This window comes from Numenius arquata, chromosome 4 (genome assembly GCF_964106895.1).
Source record: "Numenius arquata chromosome 4, bNumArq3.hap1.1, whole genome shotgun sequence".
Classification (NCBI taxonomy): domain Eukaryota; kingdom Metazoa; phylum Chordata; class Aves; order Charadriiformes; family Scolopacidae; genus Numenius; species Numenius arquata.
This window is the reverse complement of record NC_133579.1, coordinates 73,493,273-73,510,123: the sequence shown is the minus strand read 5'-3', so window position 1 is coordinate 73,510,123 and position 16,851 is coordinate 73,493,273. Positions and strand designations below refer to the sequence as shown.

Sequence of the window (16,851 nt, the reverse complement as noted above, 5' to 3'; positions counted from 1 at the left end):
TCCAGGGATGGGGCATCTACAGCTTCTCTGGGCAACCTGTTCCAGTGCCTCACCACCCTCACAGGAAAGAATTTATTCCTAGTATCTCATCTAAATCTCCCCTCTTTCAGTTTAAAACTGTTACCACTCTTCCTATCTCTCCATTCCCTGACAAAGAGTCCCTCCCCATCTCTCCTGTAGCCCCCTTCAGGTACTGGAAGGTCGCTATAATGTCTCCCCGGAGCCTTCTCTTCTCCAGGCTGAACAACCCCAACTCTCTCAGCCTGTCTTCATAGGAGAGGTGCTCCAGCCCTCGGAGCATCTTCGTGGCCCTCGGCTGGACCTGTTCCAACAGGTCCATGTCCTTCCTGTGCTGACGACTCCAGCGCTGGACACAGTACTCCAGAAGTACTTTGGAAGTCCAAGCTTTATCTTTCTTGAACTACATCCCAAAGGAACCGTATCCCCTGGGATACATTCAGCTATACAGTAGCTATACCCGCTACTGTCCCTTTTTTCTCCATGACTCCACTGGCTCATGGACCCACAAAAAGGTTCCTGGAGGGTAACGGTTGCTTCTCATTGTAATTGTGTAGGGCTATATCCTTACCTAGCAATAAGCATCACGTAGATCGAAACAGCCAGCCTTTTTCTGAAGGGGGGATAGGTTACCACATGTTTATGGTGGTTACCACATGTTTATGGTGGTTACCACAGAGCAGCTCCAAGCCCAAAGCGTGTGGTGCCTACCCATGGTCTGTCTCATTGCAGGGAATGAACTATTTGGAGGAGCGTCGCCTGGTGCACCGTGACCTTGCTGCCAGGAACGTCCTTGTTAAGACTCCTCAACATGTGAAAATCACGGACTTTGGGCTGGCAAAGCTGCTCGGCGCCGATGAGAAGGAGTATCACGCCGAGGGAGGCAAGGTAAAGCACATCGGAGAATGAACCGCTGCACGTCTGTTGGTGTCTGTGCTTGTGCAGGAGCCTTAAAAACAGGAAGGAGGAAAAAAAAAAAAAAAAAAAAGAAAGAGAGTGGGTTTTTCAAAGCTCTCAGTGGCCGTCTCGGCGTGCTGCCTTTGAAGCCTGTGGGAGTCCTCTGAAACCAGCCGAAGCAGCGTCAGGCCAGTGGGACTGCGGTGGGAGCGGAGGTAGCAGAGCAGCAAAGGCTTTTGAAATTCCCACCCAGAATGTCTGGGAAAAAAGCAAGATTCTTAAAAAAAAAAAAACAAAAAAACAAAACCCAAAACATTAAAAAAAACCCCCACCAAACATGGCTGAATTCATCAGCGTAGCCAACACTAACAGCACTGTGCCGTTTATGAAGAGAAAGGGAACGCTGTATATTTACAGCAGAAGAAAGACCTGTCAGGCTTGGTTCAACACGCCTTCGTGTTGTACTACGTGCTGATGGAGGGAGTGTGTCCTGCTGAGAAATTAAAGAGAAGCTGCTTGCAGATATTGGAGACACCACAAATGGGAACCATGTGAGGGCAGATCAGTCTTTATCGTACAGACTGAGGGTGGACTTGTGTCCTGTTATGAGAGAAGGCTAAAAAAAAAAAATAGTAGTTTGACTGTTAAAAATATTGTAAAACTAACTGTAAGGGATATTTCTAATATGCTTAATATTTCACCAGTTCCCAGGTTTTAACATAATAAATGAAAATAATAATAAGGGGCTCAAAAGTTACCTGCTTTACCACTCAGATAGTTGTGGTGGTTGTGGATTGGTTTGTCTCCCTTCTGCAACCAAACTGTTGGTTTAAACACCACCTGGTGGTAAATATTCTCTGATAAATTTTGGGTCAGCCTCTTACGGCTTCCTTGTGAATTTTCCTAGGTTCCTATTAAATGGATGGCCTTGGAGTCAATTTTACACCGGATTTACACTCATCAAAGTGATGTCTGGAGTTATGGTGAGTTTAAAACCAGTTATAATTATTGTAAACGGGCTGGAAAGTTGCAGGATTTGCAAGTGACTCTACACAGCCCTTTTTTCTTCCTATTGTGAGAAGACTGAGAGATTAAACATCAACAGGGGGCCCAAATCACCTATTCAACAAAGTAAAATTCCCGTGAAATTGCACGCTAGTGAGGTGTAAGGTGTTTTGCAGAATATGCTTTCGGATGATGTGCCCTCCCCTGGAAGGGGCTGCAGGCAGGAGACTGCTCCATTTGCTCAAGTTCTGGGGATGCTTTTCTTCAGTAACTCCACGTGAAATAGAACCGGGCTGACAATGAAGTCACATCACCAGAGGGAGGACTTCAAACCGTTGGCCACGCTGTCGGTCAGGGTCAATCAATCAGCGTAACTCTGCTGGGGCCTAAAATGTTGGCGTTGTCCTGGTGTTGAGAGGACAGCGCTAAAAGGGACGCAAAGTGATAACCTCCTTAGACAATTCGTTTCATATTTGGTATAGTTCATGAGCCAGCTTCAATGGAAGAGGAGCAGAAACTTTCCAAAGCAACTTATTCAAAAAATTTCCACTCCGTGGGCTCTGATATTCCTGGAAAATATTTAATGCAGATGGTCAGATCCTGTGTCCTTTTAGAAAAAGTACAGCCTCTGGTCCTCTTAATCCATTTATGTATCTTGGCATCCAAAATCTTGTTTTGTATCCTAAGCTACCAGGCAATCAAAACAGCTACGTCGCAAGAGTACGTGGTATGTGGGCAAGAGGCACTGGGGCAGCTGGTTTACACGTCTTTCAAAAACTGCTCCCGCTCGTCTCCAGAGAGATTGTTTTCAAACAAAAAGACAGCTTCCATTTTTAAAACCACTTGCTGGGTTGGAGTCAGGAGGTGGTAGCCTGCATTTCCTTCCTCTGGGGCTGGGATGTTTTTGCGGGATGTTCAACACTGAGAGAGTAGCTGAGATTTTAAAAAAAAAAGAGCCCAACAACAACAAAAAAAACCCACAACAAACCAACAAAAAAGGAAAGCGGGACAATTACAACCTGTTTTATTAATTTGCTTTTTTTTAAAATCATGGCAGAAAATGCTTTTCCCAGGTGAGGCTCTGGCAATGCAGTGCCTCCAGGAAAGCCCTCTCCACTCCACCACCTCTCTGCCCCCCTCCGGCTCCCAACAAAGCCTCTCTCACCGTCTTCTCTTCCCACCCTGCAGGTGTGACAGTTTGGGAGCTGATGACATTTGGGTCCAAGCCGTACGACGGGATACCCGCCAGTGAAATCTCCTCTGTCCTGGAGAAGGGCGAGCGCTTGCCCCAGCCCCCCATCTGCACCATCGACGTCTACATGATCATGGTCAAATGTGAGTTCACGGTTGGGGTTGTGGGTGCTCACCATAAGGTCGAATTAGGTCTTCCCGCACCTCGAGCTTTTACTAGGAACACGGGATACGGTTTCATTAGTCACTAATCCAGACAACTGGTGGTTTTTTTCATCGTCCACACCACTCGATACTGTCAATTATTTTAAACTGATATTGTCAGGCGGTATAAATTAGCACACCACCACCCACTTTACCTCATTTACTCTGGTTTTGTGTGCCTAGATGTGGAATAATTCCTAAAATATCATTTTTATTAAAAATATATAGCACTGTTCACACATTAAGGAAAAGGTATAAAATGGAAACGTTTCCAGGGTGGAACACAGCGGCAGCTGGTATGCGAGGAATCCGCTACATCTATGACTCCCTGAACAATATTGCTTGCAAAAGCAACACGGAGGATGGAGTGGAGTGAAGATTCCACGGCCAAGCTCTGTGATTACACAGCAGATATGGGAACAAGGCGATCCTATGGAAGTGATAAGCGGCATGCTTGCTACCCTGAGCCAACAGCCTGTCAAATTTTGATGAAATGCTGTCCTTTGTGCGAACTTTGCTCATTATAATGTCATTATAATATCAAAACACACCTCCAGCCCGAAGGCTACCCGCCTCCGAGGTGCGACCACTCCTCCTTGAGTCTGCGCCCTGAATTTTTCGTAAACTATACCTTTAAATGCGAGGCGAGAGAATTTTACACCAATCATAATAAAGGTATTTATGACTAAAGTCACTCAAACTCCACCTTGATATAAAAATAGCCCCAGAAAGGGAGGATGCTAGGGAAGACACCATCGTAAACGAGTCAGGGAGGACCCCATCACGGACTGCCTCTGACTCCCGGGACCAGTCGAGGGGCTGAGCCTTTCTTCCCCCCCATAGGGACACCTGTGGGTAAGACTTAGACTATACCGAGTGCTTCCTCGGGGAACTTAGAAATCTCTCTAGAGGGTTATCTTTTTACATTTAACATCTTTTTACATTTTACATTTAGAGCCAGGCTGTATTGTCTGTAACTTCGTCACGCGCTTTGTACCATTAACAATATTTATACTCGCACGTGCTTTGCAGACAGTGTATTTATCACCGGCAAACCATAAGAACCTTTCTATCTGTCGCTTAAATAAACTGCACTGCTTAAGTAGCTAGCCGTTTCGGTTTCCCATTGAACGCCACCAAACATTAGAGTGCGGCCGTGCTAGTTCATGAGCACGACTAGACTGAAGGTGCAGTCTACTATTAGTGTATCTAGAATCGTGATAGTTTAATATATATTAAACACGACTGGACTGATAGTGGTGAATTGGGCATCACTCAGAATTTAAACCCAGCCGCCCCTAGCCTCCCACCTCGGTGAGGAGTGTTAGAACGCCAGGGCGTTTTATTTTCTGCCAAAACTATTTTGCCTCTTGACGCAACACTAGAAAATAAAATTAACGCTGCCTTCTCCTCCAGGCTCCCCCTTAGCTCAGTAGTATATGCCCCCCCCCCCCTCCAATCACACATGTATTATGTGTTCTTTTCACTCGAGGAGTGCCGGGAGCACAGGCACCACCGTAATGGCAGGTGCACATGAGGATTCGGAGTTCTTCATCCCGTTTCTTCCTCATTTTTGGGTGGCTCCTTTTCAGCACACAGCTGTGGCAATGAAGTAGCACAAGAGCTGAGGGTCTCTGAAGCGCTTCTTGGCCATTTTTAGGGCATGTCAAAAGGGCTTCTGAACCCCAAACACCTTTTCCATCTCTATCAGCTGCTAAAATGTCAGATTATTACCAGTCTTCCCGCGCACCTCTGGGCCATGACTGCCACATCCCTGCTCACTACTGTGAGGATGCTGCTAAGCAGCCCACTAGGTGGCATTTAAGACCTTCTCACTGGAGCAAAATGTACCTGTTCCTGAAATAAGAGCCACGCTACCATGAAGACCCCAAAGTGCAGCACTTTTGGGGAATCCTGGAGCATTCACAGGTTGCTTTGTCAGGGCAGGCACGGAGCAGGGCGAGCCTGATCCTGTGCTCAGCAGGGCAAGCAGGAACTGGATCCAGATGTGTGCACCTAGACTGGGAGGTGCCTGGACCCACAAGCAATGTCCTAGAAAGTCATCCTCAGAGATGCTGAACCCCCCTGACACCTCAGCCCATTGCCTTTCCTCGGGGCCAGTCCAGATGTAGAAAGATTCTCAGTCATCTCTTTTATCAGCAGAGGACACAAACTGAAATGTTCAAATTTATTGCACAACAATTTTAATATATTTTTTAATTTATTTAAGAAGCAGTATTTAAACATGCAACTCAGAAATAAATTCAGACATAGTAGATGCTACTTCTGCGACAGCAGCAAGCTCCCGAATGCTCCACTCTGTCTGAAAACAAGAATTTCTTCTTCAATTAGCATAGGATCGTATTTCTAGCGCGGTAAAAGGTAACTGGCAATGATGAGAATTTGTCTAATGCAGATTTCAGATGGCACATTATCACTTCATTCCTCCGTTACTATGGGTAGGCTGTCTCTTATGAGTTCCTCCAGATGCACTAAGCTTGACCTTTATTATTTTTAATTTTAAAGACAAGAGTCTCTACATCAGCTCATCTGCTAGTTGATAACAGAAAGCGTGGGTTTCCTAAGTAATCTCAGATGTTAAACCGAATCGAAATCTCTTCTAGCACTGATCCACATTAAGCTGTAGGACTTGTTTTTGTTGAAGTCCGTTTACTAATTAAAAGCAGCTTGGATATAGTTAATCTTTCAGAATGTCCCCAGCGAGGATGTTTTGAATTTTAGGAGACATCTGGTACAAAGAGTAGAAAAATACAAGTGTAGCTTCTGCTTTAGGCTTCCCAGGATTTCACAAAGCAGTGCAGTGAGGAGGGTCAGATCGCCGTACATCTGCAGGCACCCCCTGAACTTAGTTTGAATCCCCATCTTCCAGAGCTTTTTCAGAGCAGACTAATCTGGATGGATCCAGGCTGCCCTACCCATTTGCTATCGTCAGGACCGATGCCTTATTATCACTCGAGTGGGACCGGTCTGCCCACGCGGAGACAGGCCAGAAGGAGAGGAGAAAAGCTCAGCCCGGAGCTTTTCCAACCTCAGGGTTTTATTAGTCTCCAGACTTGGGTCTTTTTAGTCTGGAGAAGAGAAGGCTGAGGGGGAATCTGATCAATGCCTACAAATACTCAAAGGGTGGGTGTCAGGAGGATGGGGCCAGTCTTTTTTCAGTGGTGCCCAGTGACAGGATGAGAGATAACGGGCACAAACTTGAACATAAGAAGTTCCATCTCAACATGAGGAGGAACTTCTCATGTTCAACTTCTCATCTGAGGGTGGCAGAGCCCTGGAACAGGCTGCCCAGGGAGGTGGTGGAGTCTCCTTCTCTGGAGACATTAAAAACCCACCTGGACACGTTCCTGTGCAACCTGCTCTGGGTGGACCTGCTTTGGCAGGGGGTTGGACTAGATGATCTCCAGAGGTCCCTTCCAACCCCATATCATTCTGTGATTCTGTGATTACTCCTTCATTCTTCCCCAAACTGCCAAGATGTGCACTTTAAATGCTGAAATTCACACCAGTGGCTGGTGAATGAAGTTTTTATGGTGGACCCTTATGGGCAACTCCTTTCTCTGTTCCATGCGTGGCACTTCTCTTTTTCCTGTTACATTTTATTTGAAGCTCTGTGTTTGATCACCAAAACCAACTTTATTTGTGCGTTGCTTTTCCTGTTGTCCCTCCAGGCTGGATGATTGATGCAGACAGCCGTCCCAAGTTCCGCGAACTGATAGCAGAGTTCTCCAAAATGGCCCGTGACCCTCCACGCTATCTTGTTATACAGGTACTAAACCTAATGCTAGGAAAATCTCCGATGGGCATTTAATATGAGGCCCAAAATGATTAGTAATGCATATGAAAACATATAATATGGATCATTTAAGGCCAGATTTATCATTGCTTTCCAGGTCTTAACACATTCAGCTAGAAGCCCAAACAGAATTTCAAGACCAGTCACTGTTTTCTTAGTACTGGGTCCAGTAACAGTCCATACTGCAGTCCTGAGAGGAGAACAGAGTTTGATCCTCTTCAAAGTGCAGATATTTTACAGCAGCACAGACAGAGATTGCCTAAACTGTTGGTAAATTTGGTTGAACACACAGATCAAAATTTTACAGCTTGGACCTCTCACTAAATTTACATTGTCTCTCAGAGAAGGGGATAATGAGGGCTTGAAGGGAGTTTGCGAGTCCGCTCTCACGCCGACTTGTCTCGCAGGGAGACGATAGGATGCACCTGCCCAGCCCTACGGACTCCAAGTTTTATCGCACCCTGATGGAGGAGGAGGACATGGAAGATATAGTGGACGCGGATGAGTATCTCGTGCCGCACCAGGGCTTTTTCAACAGCCCTTCAACATCCCGCACTCCTCTCTTGAGTTCATTGGTAGGAACCTTTTCCTTTGTGGAAACACGACAAGCAATTTTAAGAGTGATCTGCTTCTCATAACGTCCGTGTTTTCTTTCTCTCTCTTTTTAAGAGTGCTACTAGCAACAACTCTGCTACAACCTGCATTGACAGGAACGGGGTAAGTGGAATGACCTTTAAAAAAGGAGCGACTTCTCCTACGTGGGTCAACGTCTACAAAACAGTCTCTTTAATACTGACTTTCTCTACTTCCAACCTAGCAGGGGCACCCGGTGAGGGAAGACAGCTTTGTCCAGAGGTACAGCTCAGACCCAACGGGCGCTTTCTTGGAGGACAGCATAGATGACGGCTTCCTGCCAGCCCCGGGTGAGTACCTCTCCCATGTTTCCGTCCGCGGCCATTCATTCACAAGTCGTTCGATTGCAAATACAATCGTTATCCTTCCTTTGCTGTAGAAAGGAAGCAATCCAAATGCTTCCTACATTTTGTGCTCGGTAAATGAGTGGAAATGTGTACATATATCCCTTTCCTAGACTTTTTTCTGGCTGCTTCTCGCTGCCTCTCATTTGGGTTCCTTCACAAGCCAGGTTCCTCACGTTTGCCACATGTGCCACCTGGCTGGGGAGTTTGCGTGCGTGGCTGCACGTTTAAAGCTATCTACCACCCTCGCACTTGGGAAAATACCCTCTAAAAAAATGTGTTTCACCCCTTAAGCCATTTCAGCAATACAAGCAGCTTTCTGGCAGTTTCCCTGCCTTCAGATGTTGGTCCACAGAAGGCAGCTCGTGGCTTCACGTGGACGTACAGCGTGGGCAGCCGGAGAGCAAGCCAGCAAGCACCGAGGGAGCTGGTGTTGGGTTATACGCTCGCGATGCTTTGTCTCCTTAAAAAAACCAAACCAACCCTTCCAAGAATACGCCACAGCTAAAAAGGGTAAAAGATCCTGCAAGGGATGGCACTGAAGTGAAACGCGGAGTCTCTCACAGCCGGTCCTGTGTTTTTTAGGCATTTTCCTCATCTCTAAACATTGTCCTAGGGAAACAGCTTCTGGCAGCTAAGCTCCTAGACGACGATTTCAGAACAGTATCTGGGACGTAGCCACCCACACGTCACTAAAACCAGCAGTAGCTCTCTCGCTGTCTCGTGGTCCAAGCTATCTTTCTGCTGCTTTGCAAACCGAGCTCCTGAAGGCGAGCTTCAGGGCAGCGCGTTTGGTGCCACGGCACAGCACTCCCTGCCTTTGGCTCTCTTCCGCTCCGGGAAGTTCAGTGAGATGCTGTACGCAAAGAGCAAGTGGCAGCTGGGTTGAAACCACACCTCGAGTGATGCAAATGCCTGCATTAGTTTTATGCCTTAATTTTCCTTCCTTCTCATTTCTATTTTTGTTTTATTCCAGAGTACGTAAACCAGTTGGTGCCCAAGACAGCATCTGCCTCAGCGGTCCAAAATCCAATCTACAACAACTTCTCTCTCACAGCAAACTCAAAGGTCCCCACGGACTCCAGCTACCAGAATTCACACAGCACAGCTGTGGACAACCCCGAGTATCTCAACACCAACCAGTCTCCGCTCTCCAAGACAGTCTTCGAGAGCTCTCCTTACTGGATCCAGGCAGGCAACCACCAAATAAACCTGGACAATCCTGACTACCAGCAGGACTTCTTACCGAAGGAAACCAAACCTAATGGTCTCTTGAAAGTTCCGGCGGCAGAGAACCCGGAGTACTTGAGGGTAGCAGCACCAAAAAGTGAATACATTGAAGCCTCGGCATGACCATAAAGAATTTCTTCTTGTGGCAAGGCAAGCCAGGCTCTTGGTGAACCACCTGGCTGCTGCAAGAACGGACTCTTGCTTAGAGAGAACGGCGACCACAATACATCAATAAGCACACCTTTCCTTTTCAGCACGGGGGCTGAAACCGCAAAGCCCATCTGATGGTAGTTTGGGTCTTGTCTTGCTCATTTCCACGTAATAACTGAGGCCCATAGCCTGCACTCGGACGCGTGTTGGGATGGAGCGGGGTCTTCCTGGACAGAAGAAATATGGATGCATTCCTTTCATTTTCAAATGGTAGCATGGTAAGAAGCCACTCTGGGATGAACTTGAGAACTGTACACATTGTACAGTCAAATTCCTTTCTACAGTCTGTATTTTTATAAATGTTTCTAACAGAATTTTTGGATCTTTTACAAGATCCGATACTTGTACTGCTGGTCTGCTCTGTGGTGCTCAGGTCACCAGCAGGAAAAGAAAAATAATGTTACTGAATAGTTTTCCAAAACTCCTGGAACAGAAACAGTTATTCCAAACCACCGGATTTGTACAAATTGGCTCCATATACCGCTTCTTGGCACGGAGAGGAGAAGCGCATCTGGGGGACGTATGGGAGGTTCTGCCCAGGGCAGTGTGAGTGGATCGCTCGGGGGAGAAAACTAGCAGAAGGAGCAAAAATGGCACAAAGCATCACCTACTGACCACTACTGCTAAAAACTGCCCGGAGGAATTCGCCTCAGAGTCTTCTGTACATGGTTATAAAGTGCTTGCTAGTTTGTTTTCTGATGGTCAAACGCAAGACTTTTTTTTTTTTTTTTTTTTTCCCCTGATCCCTTATGCAGCTGTCAAGTTGTCAAAATGCCTTTCTTCTTTGACAAATCTGTTAAAGATGTTGCTGTAACTGAAAAATGAAGTGTCAAATAATGTTTAGCAGGCTTTGATTAAATGTCAAGGAAATGCAAATGGTGGCAAATTGGAGTATTCACGAGACAGACTGGAAGAACTACGCTAAATTAGACTCGACTAGGGCAAGAAACACTGGTAGCTCTAGCCCAACAGTTTTGTTTCCCTTCTTAAAGGGACTCAGAGCAGAAATCATTTTCCCTTATACATTGGGCAAAGGAAAGGGGTGTATCGGTGTTTCGCTTTACTCACTTCGAGGCAGAATACTGCCAATGGCTGTACCACGCTGGGGCAGATCCTGGGGCTGGTGGCCTGTCCCTTTGGGGTTACGTATCTTGGCAATGCAGGAGGGGCAGTGAGAATGAATTATAGAAAGGAAGAATAACCTGGAGTGATGGAAAACATTATCTTCCTCTTCTGAAACACAGGGCTGCCTACTGCTTCTTTAAAATACCCAGCATCATCTTCTGTTATGGGGCCGGTATCTTTTCAGTGGTGCCCAGTGACAGGACAAGAGGTAACGGGCACAAACTTGAACACAAGAAGTTCCATCTAAACATGAGGAAGAACTTCTTCACTTTGAGGGTGGCAGAGCCCTGGAAGAGGCTGCCCAGGGAGGTGGTGGAGTCTCCTTCTCTGGAGACATTCCAAACCCGCCTGGACACGTTCCTGTGCAACCTGCTCTGGGTGGACCTGCTTTGGCAGGGGGTTGGACTAGATGATCTCCAGAGGTCCCTTCCAACCCCATGTCATTCTGTGATTGGTGTGCAATACGCAGACTAGGCAAGGCTGAGATTTTAGCTTCATAGTATAAATCAATTGCAGCAGCAACAGCAGCTACTCTTTCCAGGGGCCCGTGATCCAGAACTTCAGATTCTTCCATCATTAACATTTCTTATGAATGTAGGAGGAGTAAAATGCCTAAATGTGTGAATTTAGTCAGTAATTTAGATGCAGCCCACCAGCAGCTTGGCAGTGCTATTTTAATCAAACCACTAGCTCAGAAAGCGAAGGCACATTTGGTGATTTTGGTGCAAAAGTCCCTAACTAATTGAATATTGGGAACTTGCTGGAGGTAGCATAAGCAGCTGAGTTGCAGAGGATATGCAGTCTATATTAAGCAAGAAATAGTCCAATTTATGCTGCTGCTGTGTTTTGAATATATCAGTATGTGTTTAAGTGTTACATCTGGAGTCCAGGATCAAGCAGCAAATCCTCAGAACATCGTTTTTACAGATTTATTGAGGAACGAAGGAGAAGAACGGTCATGTGAAATCACCCTTTTTATAAGTAACATGGTGCAAAATGCATTAGCAGCTTTTGTGTGTGCAGCAGCTCCTCAGCCACGCTGCAATCTAGGGTAGAGCAGTACAGTGGGTCAAAATCCAAAGATTGTCCCGTTTGGTACATCTGTGTCACCGTGACCAAGTCCCAGGCACGGCAGTATGGAGAATGCAAGGCTTGACTGGCTTGTATTTAAAAACGCTAACCCAAATTCAGTTCCCACGTCCAATTAGTGGCAGATTTCTCCTTGCATTCCTGAAAGCAGATTTGTTGTGTTGCTCTCACAAGCGTGTAACATGTACGCACAGGCAGCGTTGCTTCTCTCCACCCACCGCCCCGGGAGGAATGGACATAAAACCAAAAAAAGAGGCCTTGACAGAAATCACAGATAATTTTCAATTTGCTAAATCTGTTATGTCTCCAACCAGAACGCTAGAAAAATGACATAGCGCACGTTCTCCTGCCAAATCATTCCGACGCTATTGCACAAAAGAATTTACTGCTGTTTTGTTTTAATCTGTTAGCTAAAACAAGCCGCTGAGAAGTAGCAATATGTATCACCAGCATTATGTAGCATGAAAATTATTTAATAGAGGTTAATATGGGAGTTATGGCCTCAAGTTGTACCAGGAGAGGTTCAGATTGGAGATTAGGAAAAATGTTTCCACGGGAAGGGTTCTTAAGCCTTGGCATGGGCTGCCCAGGGAAGGGGTTGAGGCCCCATCCCTGGAGGGATTTAAAAGCCGGGTTGCCATAGTGCTTAGAGACATGGTTTAGTGATGGTTTTTATCAGTTAGGTTGATGGTTGGACTAGATGATCTTGAAGGTCCCTTCCAACCTAGACAATTCTACCATTCTGTGATTCTAATATGCTCGCCCATAACAATTTAGGAGGGATTCAGTAGCAAGTCATTTCTAGAAACAGGGAGATTCATCTAAAAATTAAGCAATGTAAGTTTCAGAGAGCATCACTTCTTGAATGTATTGATTTTGATGAGAAAAGTAGGAAATAGGATGTAGGACCACAAAGTCTCAATACAAACGTACAGACTCCCTATTGCTAGGGTTAGCTATAACGTAAAGTAGTTCTGGTGAGTAGGCATCCTCTAAGCCATGATTTGTAAATCGGCAGCTCAAAATAGCCAGCAAAAAATAAAAACTGGGCAGCGTGCTGTAGTCTGCGGGCAGCGCCTGCAGTGGCAGACACGGCAGCCAGTGGGAGCGGATGGGACCACGTGGCTGTCGCTGGAGGCACGGGTGCTATGCGGGGTGATGCTGCTCAATAGGGCAACAGACGTTAGCAATGTACCAAATGAAATTTAAAAAAAAAAAATAAAAAAAATCAATAAGCAGCTGAAATGGTCTGGTTTTCCCACTCCAGCTCACTGCCAACGTAACAGCGAGGAGCCCCGTGCAGGTCATAGATTCTCGTAAAAGTGAACGCGGTTCGGCAGCATTTCATGGGACCTTGCTGATGGCAGTGTGGCATGGAGTTTAGGCTACTGAACGGGTCATGAAAATTGGCGTGTTTTTAACAAATATTAGAAAAAATAAATACACTGCATCTTGAGAGCTTACATAAATCGGCATCCATAAATAACTTGAAAGTTCTGCTGTTGTCTCTCAGGAGCTGTGGGTAGAAAATGCTGATTTTTAAAACACAACTCAATAGGGAAATGTAGCGGGCCACAGCCACTTTTAAAGGCTAACAGTGTCTTACCATTCAAGAAAATAAAATTTTCCCTTTTTACTATATTTGTCATGGAAGGCAAAATAAAACTACTCGTAAGTTAGTGCTTGGCATTTCCTAATCATAAAGCTGCAGTTAACACGGAACTGCTTTTGCAATAATAATTTAAGACACTTAATAAGCGCTAAGTGTATGAAAATGTAAGTTAAGTCAAGAGTCTTCATCTTACTTTGATGTTTCCCAGTGAGCTGTGTGCAGTGTCAGCGCACTTGACTTCATATGGGCCTTGGGTTGTTTTCTTCTGCTGCAAAGGGAGTTGGCTTGGGAAATTTCTTTCATGTTGCAATTAGTCTTCGTCAGGTAAATTCAGCCGAGGGGCCGGGGGGGCTTGTTTTCATTTCCAGCTGGCAGGCGACAGTGCAGTGAGTTGTGGTTGTTTCTGAAATGCCTCAGGGTGATGCTCTGTCCCACCAGCATCACCTTCAGATGGCCACCTGAAGCCTCGGCATTAGAAAGCACGGTCCTGTGGTTTATTTGAAAGGAAGGGGCTTGTGTAGAGAGAGTAACGCCAGGGCTCATCCAGCCAATCCAGCTGCCACATTTCCCTGGGGACATGACTGAGGCCATTGAGTGTTCTTGCAGATGCAGGCGGGAATGGACACGTGGCTCCTGTTCCCGCTACTGGCTTGAAACGAAGCCCTCCACAGAGATTACTTGTTCGAAGACCAATGTACCATAGTGTCGGTCTCTTCCCTGGAGGATGCAGCTAGGGCTACATCAGTGTCACAGGATCCCAAACAGTTTAAGGTGCATCACAAGGTGCCTGGGTTATCCTCGGGGGTGCTCCAGGGTGCCAAGGAGAAACTTTGCATTTCCAGACAAGCACTCATTTTTCAGATTCAGAGTTCAACATCGTCTTTCAGCAGGACTGCTGCCTCTCCAAACGAGCAGTTAATGCTACTCTTGGCTTTTTTTTTTTCCTCCTGCGTTTCTCTGTGAGAAAACATCCGAATCAGGACTAAGTATGAAAATGTACCTGTGTCCTCCTTCCTGACAGAAACTGTATGTATATTCATGAAATGTCAAACTCTGTGTATAACACTTAGCGAGGATGTTTTGTAATGTTTTATCACCACTGATTCAAAATTTTATATTGGGATCCCATTTTCTAGCTTTCTTTTTGTAAGTGTTCTCTCTTTGTTCTGGCATACAACTTTTAAGGCGCCTTTTTAAAATAATATTTAAAAAAAAAATATAGAAAAAAGTTTATACAAAAGTAAAACATGACACCTTCAAGTAGCTTGTCAAATGGGCTGCATTAGGACCAAAGATGTAACGTCTTGTTTTCTTGCTTTAAAGGAATAGGGTATTGATCACCACTTCCACAGCCCCTTATTACAGGGAAAGGCTACAGATCTCCACTCTTTATTGGGGCTGGGCCAGACCTCCACGGAGCCAAGAGGGCTTGACAGGAGAGTGAGGCCTGGCTGTAGAAAACCAAACCAACCCAAATATCAGGAGCAGGTATCACTTCGGGGCCAGACCTACAACCTCTACTCCATTTTGATTCATTTTCTAACGCAACGCAATAGCTAAACAGGGACACAGCCAAGAAAAAAAGAAACAAACGCATGACGTTTTGGCTCAGTAGCAGGAAAAAATACAATGATGTGAAGATGAGACGTGATGAGATAACTGCTTTTTATGTGAGGAAGTGTGTAGGCAGGCAGTGAGTCTTTAAACCGATGACATTTTTGGTTGTGTATTACTCTTTAATTATGCAGGGGAGCTGAAATCACAGCGCTTCCACGATAGGCTTTGCTGACTGCCATGCCTCCTGCCTCCGTTGGACACGGTGTGTTTTGGCAGATCACCTGTATTACCGTGGCTGTGTGAGAACTGGGGGTTGGTCAGACGTACAGCATGCGACCAACCCCTCCTTCTTACACATGGGAGAGGAGAGTCCGGCGGTAGTAGGCTGTACGACAGCGGTGAAACAGTCGTACAGTAGCATCCGAACAAAGGGTTTCCTGAGGAAAAAAATGGGTAACTGGAGACCTAGCTGGCAAAAGACAAGCCACTTCTTGCACCCCTGAAGTCAGCAGGCAAAACGCCTTTGGCCAAGATTCAGGGCTGGTGCTCCACCAATTTTACGCTTGTCCTCTCAAGTGGTGCATATGGGGCTCTCTGGATGCTCCACAGCGCGGGCTTTGTGGTCCCTCTGTACCTCTCTCCTTGAAGTAACGGATTTTTCTGATTAATAAGGTGAAAACCAGAAACCAAACCCGCAGCTGACAACTGGACCGGTTGGAGGTTTCGTTCCTATGTAGCTGATACGGTACATCATTTCCAGCCAGGCTGGAATTCATACAGACCGTTCTCCTTACCTCTCACAAGCTATCTGAAAAGTGCGCATTTGCAACCGCCATCAACGTTATCCTCATATTTTATGAAAGGGAGTAAGTGAAGTAGCTGTCTACAATGATAGGAGGCTTGGCTCACATACCTAGGTTGCTTTTTTAATCCTCCATTCCTAATATTGTTCCCCTTGAAATTAATGGGATGTTTAACTTGATTACACTGAAAGTATAAAACAAGGCTAATGTTGAGTGATTTTTGAAAATCCCTCACAATAATCAAGAGATCCTATGGATCCATTGCCCGTTTTAGGCTGCTTTGTATTGATGCAATCAACCGAGTATAAGATATAATGTCTTGGTTTTAATAAACTGTCAAGCAATATATCCATAGATACAGACGGTACCCTCACAGCATTGTAAAGTTACTCAACTATGAAAGCACTATTTGTACAATAAGAAACTCTTGACTTTTATATGGTTTAATGGTTTATACTGTTGATCAAAGATTGTTTGTATATTGAGCGATAAAAATGAGGTGTATATTATTCTTTTTAATTGTTTTTAATTTTTTGAGAACTTTTATTGTAATATACTGTTGTATTTGGGGGGAAGAAAAATCAGTGGCTAGAGCTTGTATGGTTTGTAGCCAGAGAAGAACTCACGCTATGAGTTCTTTATTGATGGACTTAAGATTTTTTTTTTGGTAAACGTTGTCACCTTGGGGATTTATCCAGAGCTTAGTGAAGCTAATAACGGGACCCGTTCCTCTCTCCAAGACTCTTTGGCTCTCTGCATGCACAGTGCTGGAGTTTCATAATGTGAGCAATAGTAGAGTTAACACTTGTGACCATTGGAAGTGCAATATGAAAGCCCAGGTGCTGCTTATCAGGGCGCTAATAAAAGCTGCTCTTTCGATATGTATGGCAGGTTCTCACTTAACTTTTATGACAAAAGCAGAAATGCAGTCAAAGCAACCCCTCAGAAGCTCATCCGTGTGTCATTTGGCACACGGTGAAGCCAGACTGCCGTTTGCAAATTGCACAGGTATGAACTGTGCAACAGCAACGCAGGAGTCCCTGAAAAAGAAAGGCAAAATAAAGTCTCGGCCAGAGTCACACTGATGACTTAAACTGTTGTCCTTCACTATGCAGA

The 16,851-nt window shown here is 45.4% G+C and overlaps 1 protein-coding gene across 2 annotated transcripts in view; it reads left to right on the top strand.

Annotated features, from left to right (window-relative positions):
* EGFR (epidermal growth factor receptor) overlaps window positions 1–9,462 on the top strand; it is a 49,367-nt gene extending 39,905 nt beyond the window's left edge. For both annotated transcript variants that reach the window (XM_074146502.1, XM_074146503.1), the window contains 8 exons: window positions 751–906; window positions 1,823–1,898; window positions 3,109–3,255; window positions 7,008–7,105; window positions 7,540–7,707; window positions 7,802–7,849; window positions 7,950–8,055; window positions 9,086–9,462. In XM_074146502.1, coding sequence (XP_074002603.1) covers window positions 751–906; window positions 1,823–1,898; window positions 3,109–3,255; window positions 7,008–7,105; window positions 7,540–7,707; window positions 7,802–7,849; window positions 7,950–8,055; window positions 9,086–9,462 — 1,176 coding nt within the window. The remainder of the gene's footprint in view (window positions 1–750; window positions 907–1,822; window positions 1,899–3,108; window positions 3,256–7,007; window positions 7,106–7,539; window positions 7,708–7,801; window positions 7,850–7,949; window positions 8,056–9,085) is intronic.
* The last annotated feature ends 7,389 nt before the right edge of the window (window positions 9,463–16,851 follow it).